Below are 15,774 nucleotides of genomic sequence, written 5' to 3'. Positions count from 1 at the left end.
GTTCTTTGAAAAGATGAATACAACTGATAACACCTTTTAGCAAGACTAAATAAAAAGAGAAGACTAATTACCAGTGTCAAGAATGAAAGAGGGGCTATCATTAGATTCCTTAGACATTAAAAGGATAAGGGGATATTTAAAAAACTTGGGACTCCTAAATTCAACAACTTAGATAAAATGGGCCAACTCATGGAAATCCACAAAGTGTCAAAGCTCTAACTAGTCCCATAACTACTAAATAGATTGAATTTGTCTAAAATCTTCTGAAAAAAAAAAATGTCCAGGTGCAAATGGTTTCACAGGAATATTCTTCCAAACATTTAAGGAATTTACATCCATTCTATACAACCTCGTCCAGAAACTTGAAGAGGCATACTTCCCATTTTATGAGGCCAGCATTACCCCACAAAAAGGAAACTATAGTATTCCTGACTAATCATTATAGAAATAAATACAAATTAAAACCACAATGTCTATGACTCCACCCACTGAAGGCTAATATTAAACAAAACCACACCAAATAACTAAAAATACAAAGTCCTGGCAAAGATTTGAAACACTTGGAACCCCTCCTGGTGGGAAATGTTGCTGGCAGGAATGTAAAATAGTACACCCACTTTGAAAATCAGTTTGGCAGTTTCTTATAAAGTTAAACACACTCACCATATGATACAATGATCTTAATCACAGGTATCTTCCCAAAAGAAATGAAAACCATTATCTACACAGCCTCGTATACACGTTCATAGCAGCTTTATTTATAATAAAAAAACTGAAAATAACTCAAAGGTCCATCAATTAGTCAATGAATAAACAAACTGGTATAACCATACAAGGCAATACAACTAAACGATAAAAAAAGCAACTAACTACCGACATATGTAAGAACATGAATATCTCTGAAGCATTATGTTAAGGAAAAGAAACTGGAGACAAAAAACTAAATATGATTCTCCATTTATTGGAAATTCTAGAAAAGGCAAAACTAGTGACAAAAATCAGATCTATGGTTGCCAATGGGTAGAAGTAGAAGCAGGGGACTGGCTGCAAAGGGGAACAAGGGAAACTTATGTGGTGGGAATGTTCTAGATCAAGATTGTGGTGGTAGCAATTACATGACTATACATTTGACAAAATTCGCTGAATTATACACTTAAATTGGCAAATTTTATTACATATAAAAAATAACCTCAAAGCTTAAAAAAAAACATGGAAATACATCAAACATGCTTTTCTTTGTTCAATTCCCGAATATTGTACAATGAGGGTATATTGTTTTAAAATCAGAATAAAAATGTCATTTAAACAATCAGCATATTATATGATTATACCACATGATCTTGACAATTACTTGAAAATAAATATACACAAACTCAGCTAAGAGTGGAAGGAAATTTACGATTTACTTTGGGTGAGGGGGTACTAAAATTCCTTCTAAAGCTTTTTAATAATCTCTACCTTTCAGGGTGGACTTTGTTTTAAAACTACAGTAAGAACAGAAAATTACTGGTCATAATAGGTATAAATGTATCTAGAGCTTTTGCCCAAGTTAATGAATTAGGAAGCACTACATGTACTCACTTTTCAATGGCACTTTTTTAAAGATTATTCAGTGGTTTCTGTTTTTCCCCCTCTTAGTTTCTGTTTCAGGGTTGTTTAAGAGTTAAGTCTAGGTATCACTAAGAATGGTGAGGCAAACAGATTCTTTTTTTAAAAATGTCTTATTCCTTAAAACTGCTAAATAACAAATAGTTCTTAGATCTGGAATAAATCTTCCACTCAGTATATACACTATTTTGTAAACAAAAGAAAAAACACAAATAGCACCTTCAATCAAGATTTCCATCCTGATCAGCTGTACAGAAGATAGAAACTGGGGTGACAGTGACTGCTTTAATCTCTTTCAATAGCTCATCCATTTAAACAATTCTTCAGGAACATTTTCCTCATTCTCATGGAGATTAAATATTGGTTTGGGAACATGGAACCAATTAACTAATAATCCCCTCTCCCTTTTTTTAACAGATTCTTTAAATGCTACCTTCCAAGACCAGTTTGGCCTGCTGTGAATTTAAACTGGAGAGTAAAGGCAAGAAAACACGTACACAAACATAAACACACTTATAGAGCAAACAGAACGTTAGGGTCACCTTGAGTTTAGGGACAAAACCACAATACTGTGATGACTCAATACAAGAATTCAGTAAGAGATCACTTCTGGGAGACTAGCCAAGAGAATGGAGTTAGGACACACAGTACATTCAAAACCTTTAGAAGGCAAGGATAGGCTGACATACATTCCCAGAAATGGGAGAACCTGAACCAGTGATGTTACACAGATCATCAGAGCATTATCAATAAATCCCAGTCATTGTTTGATACTCTTCCTTCAGTTTCTCTGCATTTATTGGAAGGCACAAGAAAATGTTTATTTTTAAGGATGCAGCAGATGTTCTTCCTACATTTCTTTTTGCAGTATGTTCAGGACTACTACTCTTACACCTTTTGTCAGACATGTGGGTCAGACTGTTAGATCACAAAAGAAATGGTAGAGGGGCCCCTGGGTAGCTCAGTCAGTTAAGCGTCTGCCTTTGGCTTGGGTCATGATCCCAGGGTCCTGGGATGGAGCCCCGCAACAGGCTCCCCGCTCAGTGGGAAGCCTGCTTCTCCTTCTCCCTTGCCCCCCCTGCCGCCCCACTTGTGATCTCTGTCAAATAAATAAATAAAATCTTAAAAAAAAAAAATGGTAGAAACAGGACTTAGCAAACACTCACTGATGCAGACTATGTGTTTCAGTTGTTTAACTTCTGCCAAGTTAAACAAAATACACTACCCTAAAGTGGCTAACTCAATAAAGGAGGGTTTATTTGACCAAAATAAGTGCATGTGCAAGGCAGGTCTAGAATTGGATAATTCAGCAGCTCACTAGCATTATCACGAACTCTGGTGATTTACATTTTTCCACTTAGCCAACGTCATTATCCCCTGCAATCCTAAAATGGCTACAGCAGTGCCAGATTCCGACAAGACAATGTTCAAAGGAGAAAACTTCCTCCTCCAAGACTACCAGTGAAGAAAATCTTTCTCAGATGTCCCCTTGCAGATCTCTTGTCAGTTGCAATTGACAACACAGTTTTACATTCTGACGGCTCATCAGTTGTAAGGAGTTAAGACCATACATAATTGGCTTAGAACAATCTGATTCACCCTTGGGCAAGAGTCCAATATCCCTGGGCACCAGGCTACACAGAGGGGGAACACTTGAACAATCAAGCAAATGGGGAGGGACAAATGGCTGTTGGGATAGCAATCAATGGTATTTGTTAGTCCAATAAGGCTGAAAACACTAGCCTATCACTCACTAGCCCTAAAATCACACTAGCTTCCGTTGTCTGAGAGGGTAAAATGGGACTCAGAGCATGGAAATGAGTGTAATATAATGGACTGTTATAAAAAAAAATAAAATTCAGGGACAAATAAAAACTAAGATTTAGTGAGTACATTCTATGTACCAGACACTAGTGTATGCACTTTACATATATCAACATTTTTAATCCTCACAACTGTTACCTGTATTTTACTGATAAATAAAAAACAGAGAAGCCATGTACCTTGCCCAAGGGAGCTGGTTAAGTCACAGCTGAAGTTTGAACTTAGGTGGTCAAGTCTAGACTCACTTTCTCAATTGCTGTATTACGCTAATGTAAAAGGGGTAAAATATATCTAAAAAGGTTAAAAAAAAATCAAGCCAAAGGATAGAGATGTAGAAACCAAGCCAAAAAGTTAGCTGAGATTTATACACTGTACATTTTATTAAACACTGGGCTTTATTACAAATTAATTTACTTCTGAGGGAAGTTTCATTTAAAAATGTGGTTGTGTTCAAATTCTTAACTTGACACTGCTTTTTGCCTAACCATTCCCCCTTTACTGGTTTCCATACTCAGTCACTATGGGCAGAAAGATTAACTTCTCATAACAGAACAAAGGAATTTCTCAAGTGGTACAACACTCAATATATATAAGAGCAGTCCTCCCAAAGTGTGGACATGACCACAACAGAAAATATGATCAGAGAACATATTGCTTTTTATGGTATATTTATAATAGCTATAGATAACATTGTTAAATCATGCACACTACGTCTTTACTACCTACTAAAGGTTTCTACCTTACATACGGTAATTATTCATGTCCCACGGTTTGGCATCTAGCCCAAAATTAAACTATGATGGAAAATGGCTGTCAAATTTTCAGACCATCACAGAAAAGCTGTCAGCTGTAATATCCATCCTGGAATCGTGGTGGAAAGTTCCTGGGACTTGCTTTTTCCTGTGTTTTGATCAAGTCTATAATAGCTGACAGTACAGCACAGTCTCTGGATTTAGTGTCTTTCCAATCTACAGGATGGGGACTTTCGATCTTCTCTTGCAGAAGGATATCTAGCTCCTTTCTTAATTCCTAAGGTTGGAAAAATCACTTATGTTAAACAAAGGCAGATATACTATTAAGCAATGTAATACATAAAAGTGACTTTAGCTGTTACAAAAAAATTTCGTAAGCTATTATACAAAAGACTGAAATATTTAGTGAGCAACTAACTGAAGTATGGTTATGAGTAGCCAACTAAAGTGTAGTAAAGTTAAAAAAAATTCAAACTTCAATCACACCGAACCATTTAGAATGGCTGACCTATAAACACCTCAAAAAACAATTTAGAAAAGCTATGCATAAATTTCTCAACACTGTTTGCTCTGCTGAAATAGAGCAAGAAATGTTTAACACAACAGACATAACACTTGGTGCAAAACCATGAGACCACATGCTAACTTGCATGTAGATTCAAAGACAATCATGTAAAGTCAGTCACCTTAACAAGATAGGCAATTCTTGCTGGAGACTGAAAGACAATCCATTCATCTACAGCAATAGTCTCCTGATCGTTATCCTTCTGGATGGAAATATCACCTCCAAAGAATAAGAGACAGTATGGAGAAACTTCTGTGCAGTCATATAGGTATATCTGTAATGAGAATTAAAGGATATTAATACATTCACAAGTCTGCAAGGATTACTGCCACATTAATTCACTACCACCAGTATTGATCTATTAATTCTTTCCTTCTAAATTAGGTATTATCCTGCCAGTATAACTACCGAGACTAATTTTGAAGACATACCACTTATTTTTTAAAAAGATTTTATTTATTTGAGAGAGAGAGGGAGAAGCAGGCTCCCCTCTGAGCAGGGAGCTCGACACGGGACTCGATCCCAGGACCCTGTGATCATGAGCTAAGCCAAAGGCATATGCTTAACCGAATGAGCTGCCCAGGCGCCCCAAAGATATACCATTTTAAACTGGCCAGTCTTCATTAATTCAGAGAACACAAGAGTTTTTATATTCTTGTTTCAACTCAAACAATAGCACTATACTTTAAACAAAATATTTTCTGAGTAACAAAAAGAAAGCACTAATGTATCTGAAATTATTTATCTATACATGAACAGAACCTCACTCAGTGTTCTGACCAGTACTTATAAGGCATATTGACATGTCCACAAAATTCTCTGTATGGTGTCAACTCCTATATACCCTAAAATGCCAGTATTTCTTGAAAGCAGGCTCTGAAGGAAAACTATGCAAATCAAATAACTGTCCCAACTAAAATACAAAGTCCATCATGACAGACATGCTATACATTAAAAGTATAGATCTGCTTAAAGACCTTACAATTCATGTCAGGAAAAAAAAAAAAAAATCTCAGAATAAATTTTATTTTTAATTGTGAAGAGTACACAATAGTAAAAATACAGCAAGACTGATGTTCAGATCCATACTTATTTTAAATATTCACTTACACTACTTGTTCTCATCTTCAGATGATAGATAAGCCAGTTGTAATGAAATTCTGTTTGCTCCACATTAACAGATTTAGGATGAATAGCAACTAGTCCATCAGTTTTTGTGTAAACTTTGACCCTTTAAAAAAGTAAAATGCAGTTTGTTAAAAAAAAAAAAAATCTGGGAGATTCCCAACCAATCCCAGAATCTAAAAAAAAAATTCCACAGATGAGGCCAGTTTATTTTTGTAATACAAATTTACAAATCTGTATTTGAGAATAAAACAATTTACCTCAATTTCTAGGAGTCTTTAATTAATATAATTGAGCAGGGAGATGTTTGATAGTTTATTTTTTTAAAGATTTTATTTATTTATTTGATAGAGAGAGACACAGCGAGCAAGAGAGAACACAAGCAGGGGGAGTGGGAGAGGGAGAAGCAGGCTCTCCGCTGAGCAGGGAGCCTGATGCGGGGCTCGATCCCAGGACCCTGGGATCATGACCCGAGCCGAAGGCAGACGCTTAACGACTGAGCCACCCAGGCGCCCCGATAGTTTATCTTTAAATAGTCAATGGTAACTACCTGTATTAAATGACAGCATAAAAGCTAGTAATCCATTAATCCTTCAGGCTTGTTTTTAAGAGCATCTTTTCTGTAGTTCTAGGAATTCATAAATGCTTCTAACCAAAATCATGAATCACAGTCATGAGTCATTATTCAGAACAAAATCAGGTTTAATAGCATCTCTGGCCTGTATCTTCTAGATGCTAATAGTACTGCCCCAGCTGTAACCACCAGAAATGTCTCCAGAAACAGTCAAATAAAATGTCCCTTAGCAGGTGAAGTCATCCCGAAATGACGTCCTAAAACAATGTCTGCACTTGGTCTACTTGAGATCTAGTACTTTGTCATGTTTATAATCATAGGGTATCCAAACTTTCTCATTTAATGTCAGTTAGAATTATTTTGTTACTACACAGTAACTGTTTTATAAGCCTATGAGCTTAAATGCCATTATAATATATTATCAAATAATCTCCCCACTGCTATTGGACATCTGTGTTCTTTACAATATAGCTTTTTTAAAAAAGTAGAGAATTACTTCCTTAGGACACAGTGCTCAAATTAATATATTCACTTATGAATCCACTGAGCCACTATTTTAATGTCTTGATAACTGATTCTAATCTAGGGTGCCTTCTAAAAGGATGGTACCAAACTGAGGGTTCTAGAGGGGAGGGGGTGGAGGGATGGATATTAAAGTGGGCAGGTGATGGGTATTAAAGAGGGCACGAACTGAATGGAGCACTGGGTGTTATATGCAAACAACGAATCATGGAACACATCAAAAACCAATTCACATACTACCAGTCATTTGAGACTTTTAGTTTCTGTTTAGTTTCTGTTTCCTCAGTAGAATGAACTCACTTGGTAGGCAAAAACCATGCCTAACAGTCTGCAATTACTACTGAGATTCGTGTGTGTGTGTGTGTGTGTGTGTGTGTGTGTGTGTGTGTGTGTGTGTGTGTGTGTGTGTGTGTGTGTGTGTGTATTTTAAAGTTATATCTTATTTTTCAAAATAGAGAAAACACCATTTTCATCAGAGGTAAATTACAAAATTATGTGTCTTAGAAGAAGAAAAGAAATCCTAAAAAAATCTTCTCTAAGTAATGTCCATCCACTGATTTTTAATAGTTGGCTTACTTTCCTAATATTTACCTAGTATTATATTTTGCTAACATTTTTTGTGAATAATAGCTGATGCCAGATAATGTGCTGTGAAGGAAAGTGATGCCCGTGTTCAACAGTTTGCCTTCTCTTAAGTGATCAAAAGAAGAATATGAAAAGCTTAAGGCGAGAATCAAGTAATTCATAATAATCTTCAATGCTTACATTTTTCTTTTTTTACCCAAATTTAGTCGGATTTTAGCAACTTTGGGATATAAACCAGCACAGATAACGGCTTTAATTATCTTCTCATTATCTGTTGAGGGTAGGAAGATAGAGGAAAAAAAAGTAAAATTACAGATATAACAAACAATGGCAGCAAGCTAATTTTTATACTATTTTCTGCTTTACCTGAATTTATATTAGATTTTGGATCTTTAGGATTTCTACTGCTTACAAATCCAGCTCCAAGAAGATGCTCAGCAAATTGTCCTTTCATGTTATGCAGCATCTAGGGAGCAATGGTAACAAACAGAACTAGAATACCTTTCACAAAGATTTATAGGGGCTATAAAGCATATACTCATCAATAGCTTTAAGTTTTCCTTGCTTTATAAAACACTGGCAAAAATGTGATGTTTTTAGAGCAGGGGTTGCCAAAACCTGTTTTTGTCAATGAAGTTTTATTGGAACAAAGTCACACTCACTCATCTATTATCTACGGTTACTTTTATACTATAAAGGAAGAAGTGAGAGACCATATGGCCTATAAGCCTAAAATATTTACTGTCTGGTATTTTTACAGAAAAGGTTTGCCTGCTATACGGAATAACCACTGATGTTTTACGTACTGCTACATTTTGCAAAAAAGATTCACTAATATAATTTTAAGTTATTCTCCACCCCATATTTTGAAAAAAAAATTCAGAAAAGCATAAATAAAATAACCAATATCCATATTTCTACTGCTGAGAATTAACTGCTGTTACATACTGGCACAAAGGCTTAAGGTCTGTTTTTTTATTTTGTTTTGAAGAAGAATCATAATTTGAATACAAATGATGCATGGCTCATTATAAAGAACACAAGTAATACAGAAAAGTACAAATGAAGAAACTTCTTTAAAGTCAGTACTGTCAGAAGTAACCATTAACTAAGTAAATAATACTGAAGACACTTATGCATACTGACAGAAGAAATGGACAGAAATGCTATCCTAACAATGGAATAACAGTATAAAAGCTGTTTTAACAGAAGTATTAAAATTAATTTTAGTTCAATTTTTGGAGCTGCTGGGTAATTTTAGTTCAATTTAAAAAAGAAAGTTAAATAGGAATATAAGTTAAATTGATGAATCCTAAATTTTCACAATCACGAGATAATACAAGATCCTTGTAAATTTAAAATAAGAGATTATGAAACATAAAGTTGGTCTTATTTAATTGTACGTCCCTTTTATGAATTGTCTTAACCTTCCTACTTAATTTCTTTTACACTGACTCTCTAGACCACCTCCTGTTTTTTATTTTCATTACTTTATACTGTTCAAGACCATAACCTTTATATTCTGTGTCTATAATTCCAATACTGTTTTGTATTCATTCTATATTTAAATATCAACACACATCACTCACTGACTTAGCATGTACTCTCCATTCCTGAAATTCTTTTTGATTTATCTCTTAATAGGCAGCATTTCACTGTCAGTGAGTTTTCCAAGAACAGTTCATGGGTGTAGTATTTCAAGCGCTTTCTTGAATGCCTGGCCTGTCTTTATAGTTGAATTAATATGCTGACTGGATATAATCTCTTGGATTCAGCCATCTTTTCATACTTGTAGTTCATTTTATTTTTTCTATTTCAGGAAAATGTTCTTACACATATCTCTGAATAGATTACACTTGAATTTCCTACGGAGAGACATCTATTGTCTCTGATGGATCAGTCCTGTCTTCCTGTCTAACAAGCTTTTTACTTACTGCTTTAAATTTTTTTCTTTTGCAGCTGAACCTACAAACTGTGATTATCTAGAGCCTTTCTTCTATGCAATACTTTAAAGGGACTTTCACTTTACTCCTTGTGATTCTTTTGGTCATCATGTCTTCTTAGGTCACCAGTCTTGTCATCCATTCTATTGGTTTATTTTCTTATCTTTGTTTTACTGAATTCAGATTCTTCTTAAACTGTTCCTTACTATGAAGGAGTTGTAAGGTATTTTCTTGTGAAGTATGTTGTGTTCCTTTCTTTTTTCCCTTTGATTGTAACTAACTTTCAGAATTTTCTAACTCTTTATTTTGTTAATGTTTGAGCAGTTTTGATTAGATTTGCTAGACACTCTAGATTCTTGATTCTTTTACCCCCTTGTAGATCTGTTAAATGTCCAGTACCAGGGCTCATGCCACAGAGCTGGAATGTACATGAATAAGGCAAAGTGAGGAATCATATTCTTACACTTTTCCAATTCAGTGTAGTCTTAAGTCTGATGTGTATCTGTCCTATTTATTATCTTCTGTTTCACAAATGCCTCCTAGCCAGTGTTTTCTCATGACACAAAACAGTTAAAGATAACCTACCCAAAAGTTAAGGTACAGATATTTAATATGTTAAAATGTAAGATACTATTTGGTATTTTAAAATAGATCCTAGAAATATTAATGAAAATTTTCAGGCTGAGTCATCAAAACAGCAACTAGAGGGTAGGGGCAATTATACAAAATGATTACTTTGTACTATCATTTAACTTCATATGGCAAACTCACACAATTAACATTTTGCTACAGATCGAACTACACAAAATGGGTACACATATAACGCTAACATATTTGGGAATCACTTCAAAACATTCACCATTACCTGCAATGTGTTTGAAGACAAAAAATATTCCCAGCAATAGTCTTTTTCATATCTGAAACCACGTCGCCTAGCTTCTTCCCAGCCCTATGGGGCAAAGAAATAAAGAAAACTATTTGTATTGTTCCTCAAAGCAAAGATGCTTACTGGTTTGTCTTTATTTTGGTAGTAATTTAATCTTTTGGTATTTCATTTTCTTTGTAAAAAAAATTCAATGAATTTTGAAATTTATAAACTAAACAAAAACAAAACCCCAACTCCCCATGATTCTAGTTGTGAAGTGATAGTTATCAGTGAATTTCCAGACCCTTCTTCATATAAATAAGTTCTATAGTAATATACTGTGTATTTTATACAAAATGTCAACATATTTGGTATATAAAACAAAAAGAACACTCTGTCGGACAAATTCCAATGCTATTGTATATTTTTAACTTAATAAATATATATATTTTTTTAAATAGAGAAGGGAAGATGGGAAAAAGGAAAGTTATTACTAGATGAACTCAAAGTAAAAAAATACTAACTTTTGCACAATAGCTAGTACAAAACTGGATCTAGAACTATAGTAAAAAGATGCTATCTCTAAAAACCAAATTACATCTAAATTTTGCAAAGATGGGTGATAAACATTTTCCTCAAATAAGCATGACTTTTGGAAGGAGAAACGATCTCTCTAAATAATGTATATGATTATGATACTCTATCAAAATGTTAGAGTTTATATAGTTTATAACTACAGTTATAGTTTATTAAATAGAATGAGACCATCTTTCATGAAAGTCAATTAACACAAAGATACAAATGAATAATATCAGATTCCTGAGATCAACTGTTCACTTGTTCTGTTATCAAAACAGACTTTTTTTCCCAAAAGGGTAAATGTTCATGAACTACCAGAAACTGAAAAATCATGTACAATTTTTTTGAATGTTCACCTAATTTTAAATACTTAGTAATTTAATCCTGATACTTATAATAAAACAGATTTTAAAAAGTGAGTATGTTCCTCTTCTATTATCAGCTTTTTAACCGAATGAACTATCACAATCTAGGACAAGTCATTTTTTACCTCAAATGCATTTATAACTGTCAGGTGATCACTTTTAGTGTCTTTTGCCAATTCTTTTCTTCTTGCATCTGCAATCTTTTCTTTGCCCTTCAGAAAGGAGGGGGAAAAAATAGATGAAGGCAACTGAAATTGCCTTGATGGTAAACACAGAAAGGCATGCTAATAAAAAGCTAATGAAAAATGATCTAAGCAACAACTATTCTGTGTATATAAAAATGCCTGGCCTTTTATTTGTAACTTTCTTACCAGTGGAATGACAAAGGGATCTTTGAAGCTGAGACTAGCAGCAATGGTGAGTACTGGATCTAAACAACAGAACAGAGCTCCGAAAAGAATCATTTTCCCAATGTGTGGCTCAACTGGTAATCGTGCTAAATGGACTCCAAGGGGTGTCAATTCTTCTTGTTTATCCAAAGCATTCTGTAAAGCAAAGATTTATGTTTAAATAGACATCGTAAAGCATCACATTCAAAGCTATTTCAGTTTCCTTTAAAATAAATAAATAGAATCCTCACTCTCTTAGGCCCAAATGCCCTAATATTGTTCAATATTGTTTTATTCATCAAAACATAAGTTCTGAGGTCAGCAAAGGTTAGAAACTCAGATAAAAAAAAATCCACAACCCACTTTACTCCAAATGTTAGGAGAGAAATAAGAGAAATACCACATTAGCAAACCTTTAATCAAATAAAGAAAATCACCCACTAGACTTGTGGGAAAAAATAAAAAAAGACAAGTATTATATATTTGGAATATATAACGCAGAGCCTTGATTCTAGTAGTTTAAGAGACATCAGACAGGTAGGCAAGAAATAATGGGCAGATCTAGAACACTGAAAAATGGGGGTAGACTACTGCTCTGATTACCTAGGTAATTTGGTCCCATCATCCTACTGAGCATAACTAGAAAAGCTGCTTGAATACACTGAAGAGTTAAAAAAAGGAGTACAAGAATTATAAATCTAGAATTTGGGGGGAAAAAGAAGTCCAGGGAAGTGAGCCCAGCATTGGGGCTTCTTTTCCTGGCAGAAGCAACAGAAATCCTCTCTGGAGAAAGTTATCCCCATCCCAGGCTTCAAATTTGTATCTACAAACAATTCTGTAAATACAATATCCAGTATACAATTAAAATAAGTATACAAGATATCAACAAAAAATAAAAAAATAAGAACTAGGTATCCCATTAGACACAGACTTCTACTAAACATTTATGGCAGAAATAACCTTAATCTTACAAAATCTCTTTCAGAGAATAGAAAAACGAAAAATATATAATGCTCCCAACTTGTTTTTTTGTACCTGGCATCATCTTGGTACAAAATGTGACAGGGACATTTGGAGAAAGGAACACTACTGAATAATCTTATGCATGAGAAACCAAAGCAAAATAATGGCAAACTGAATCCCAGCAAGTCAGATTTGTTTGAGGAATGAAAGTTGGTTTAACATTTGAAAAATTAATGTAACCCAATACATTACAAATTAAGCAAGAAAAAAGTCATATCATAATCTTATCAGAGGCAGAAAAGGGATTTGACAAAATCAACTATCCATGCATGATAAAAATTAAGAAAAGAAACTTCCTTATTTTGATAGTTTCCACAAAAAAAATCTTCAATAAACATGCTCAACAAACTGTTGACAGCTTTCCCTTTAAGAACAGGAACATTGGGCACCTGGGTGGCTCAGTTGGTTAAGCGACTGCCTTCGGCTCAGGTCATGATCCTGGAGTCCCGGGATCGAGTCCCACATCAGGCTCCCTGCTCAGCAGGGAGTCTGCTTCTCCCTGAGACCCTCTTCCCTCTCGTGCTCTCTATCTCTCATTCTCTCTCTCTCTCAAATAAATAAATAAATAAAATCTTAAAAAAAAAAAAGTAAGAACAGGAACATAAGAATGTACACTATCATCCTACTTCTGCTCAACATTGTACTAAGGGTCCTAGATAATTGCAAAAGGATATATAAAACTGTATTTATGGGGCGCCTGGGTGGCTCAGTCGGTTAAGCATCCAACTGTTGATCTCAGCTCAGGTCTTAATCTCAGGCTCATGAGTTTGATCCCTGCATTGGGCTCCACCTTGGGAATGGAGCATACTTAAAAACAAACTACTTACAGACATAACTGTGTATGCAGAAAAAAATCTACATATAATTATCAGAATAAGTGGGTTTTAGTGACTGAATACAAGATCAACATTCAAAAACAAATTTCAGGGGCGCCTGGGTGGCTCAGTTGGTTAAGTGCCCAATTCTTGATTTCAGCCTAGGTCATGATCTCAGTCAGGGTTGTGAGATCAAGCCCCACGTTGGGCTCTGCTTGAGATTCTCTCTCCCTCTCCTTCTGCCCTTCCCTCTACGTGTGCATGTGCACACTCTTGCTCTCAAATAAATAAATTTAAAAACAAAACAAAAACCAGTTTCATTTCTGTGTATCAGTCATAAGAAAATGAAAAATCTGTTATGGTAGAATCCAAAAATACCACTGAGAAATGAATCTTTAAAAACCTCTCATAAAACCCTTACACAGAAATACCAAAATACCCAGAGAGATTAAATACCTTAACAAATGGGATAAATCATGTTTCTGTTTGGTAAGACTCAATACTTTTAATTAAGGCAGCATGGAATTGGTTCAACAAAGACATACAAGAGCACTAAAGCAGAACAGAGTCTACAAATCCAGACACTAGATCTAGGACAAAAGCTGTAGAACAAAGAGGAAAGGATGAACTTTTCCATAAATAGCATTTAGTCAAGTGATCTACGTATGTAAAAATTTGGAGTCCTACCTGACCAAACACACACATACAAATCAATTGCAGATGGATTAAATATCTAAATGTGAAAGACTAAACAATAAAGTTAAATATATCTTCATGACTCTGGGGTAAGGATTTACTAACATAAGAAAATATATGTGACTACATTAAAATTAGAAATTTATCAAAGCACTTTTAAAAAGTAAAAATACAGACACATGCAATACACAGCTGTCAAAGGCTCAGATCAAGAGTACACAAGAAGCATAAAATGAACTCCTTACAACCTAACAGAAAAACAGGCATCAATAGTTTATAAAAGAGGCTATCCAAATGGGCAATAAACCTATGAAAAGCTGTTGGCAAATTCATTATGATAATGCAAATTAGAACTACCACAAATTAGAACTACTGCAAACCTACCAGCATCCTCAGAATAAAAGATTCCCAAGGGCTGGTGCAGCTTCAGAGCAATGAGGACTCTAACCTACCACTGGCACTGGCAGAATTTAAAGTGGTTCGACAACTTTGGAACACTGTTAGTCATCTACCAAAGTTGATATAAATATTTATATATATATATATAAATACACACCTTGAGAGTCAGTGAATTCACTCCTAAGTATATGCCCATGAAAATATATAAATATGTGCACCAAGAAAGTGAATACTGAAGATTACACATACCAGCATTATATGCAATAGCCTCAAACTGGAAATAAGCAAAATGTCTTTCAGTAGTCATATAATAAAATATGGTAAAGAACTGAAATTCAATAAATTTCAGCTAAAAGCAATTATGCAGATGAATTTCACAATATTAAGTAAAAGAATCCAGAACCCTGCTCCCTACTTCAAAAACATCCCTTATATCCTGTGAGTTCATGTAAAGTTCATGAAATAGACCATGTTAAACTAAGCTCTTTACAGAAATGACACTTATATGGTAAAGCCATCAAGAAAAACATGCAAGATATTACCATTAAGGTCATGAGAGAGGTTATCTTTGGGACTGAGGGACAGTGGAGTGATTGGGAAAGGGTAGGATGGGGACCTTTTAGGATATTGGGAATGTTCTTACTTCTTTAAAATGTAGGCTTCACACCAGCAGAAGGAAAGAAATAAAGATTAGAACAGAAATAAATGAAACAGAAACTAAAAAAAAACCCAGTAGAACAGACCAATGAAACCAGGAGCTGGTTCTTTGAAAAAATTAATAAAACTGATAAACTTCTAGCCAGGCTTATCAAAAAGAAAAAAGGCCCAAATAAATAAAGTCACAAATGAGAGAAGAGAAATAACAACCGCTATTACAGAAATACAAACTATTGCAAGAGGATATTATGAAAAACTGTATGTCAACAGATTGGACAACCAGGAAAAAAATGGATAAATTCCTAGAAATATATAAATTTACCAAAACTGAAACAGAAAACTCTAACAGACCAATAATCAGCAAAGTAACTGAATCAGTAATAAGAAATCTCTCAACAAACCAAAGTCCAGGACCAGATGGTTACACAGGTGAATTCTACCAAACATTTAAAAAAAAGTTAATACCTATTCTCAAACTATTCCAAAAA

General features: G+C 34.5%; 1 protein-coding gene across 2 annotated transcripts in view; it reads right to left on the bottom strand.

The window, feature by feature from the left end:
* Window positions 1-945: 945 nt before the first annotated feature.
* Window positions 946-15,774, bottom strand: part of DHX36 (DEAH-box helicase 36) — a 49,095-nt gene continuing 34,266 nt past the window's right edge. Inside the window, exons 18-25 of one of the 2 annotated variants that reach the window (XM_028103120.2) lie at window positions 11,679-11,852; window positions 11,433-11,519; window positions 10,364-10,447; window positions 7,922-8,021; window positions 7,736-7,826; window positions 5,860-5,980; window positions 4,871-5,023; window positions 946-4,461 (exon numbers count right to left, since the gene is read on the bottom strand). In XM_028103120.2, the coding sequence (XP_027958921.2) occupies window positions 4,276-4,461; window positions 4,871-5,023; window positions 5,860-5,980; window positions 7,736-7,826; window positions 7,922-8,021; window positions 10,364-10,447; window positions 11,433-11,519; window positions 11,679-11,852 (996 nt within the window). In that variant the 3' untranslated portion in view covers window positions 946-4,275. The remainder of the gene's footprint in view (window positions 4,462-4,870; window positions 5,024-5,859; window positions 5,981-7,735; window positions 7,827-7,921; window positions 8,022-10,363; window positions 10,448-11,432; window positions 11,520-11,678; window positions 11,853-15,774) is intronic. The other variant, XM_028103121.2, reaches the window with a different exon arrangement.

The sequence above is a fragment of the Eumetopias jubatus genome, unplaced genomic scaffold, assembly GCF_037043125.1.
Source record: "Eumetopias jubatus isolate StellerSeaLion01/CBP00866 unplaced genomic scaffold, mEumJub1_p1.0 scaffold_1, whole genome shotgun sequence".
NCBI lineage: Eukaryota > Metazoa > Chordata > Mammalia > Carnivora > Otariidae > Eumetopias > Eumetopias jubatus.
This window is presented reverse-complemented; position numbering and strand designations above follow the sequence as displayed.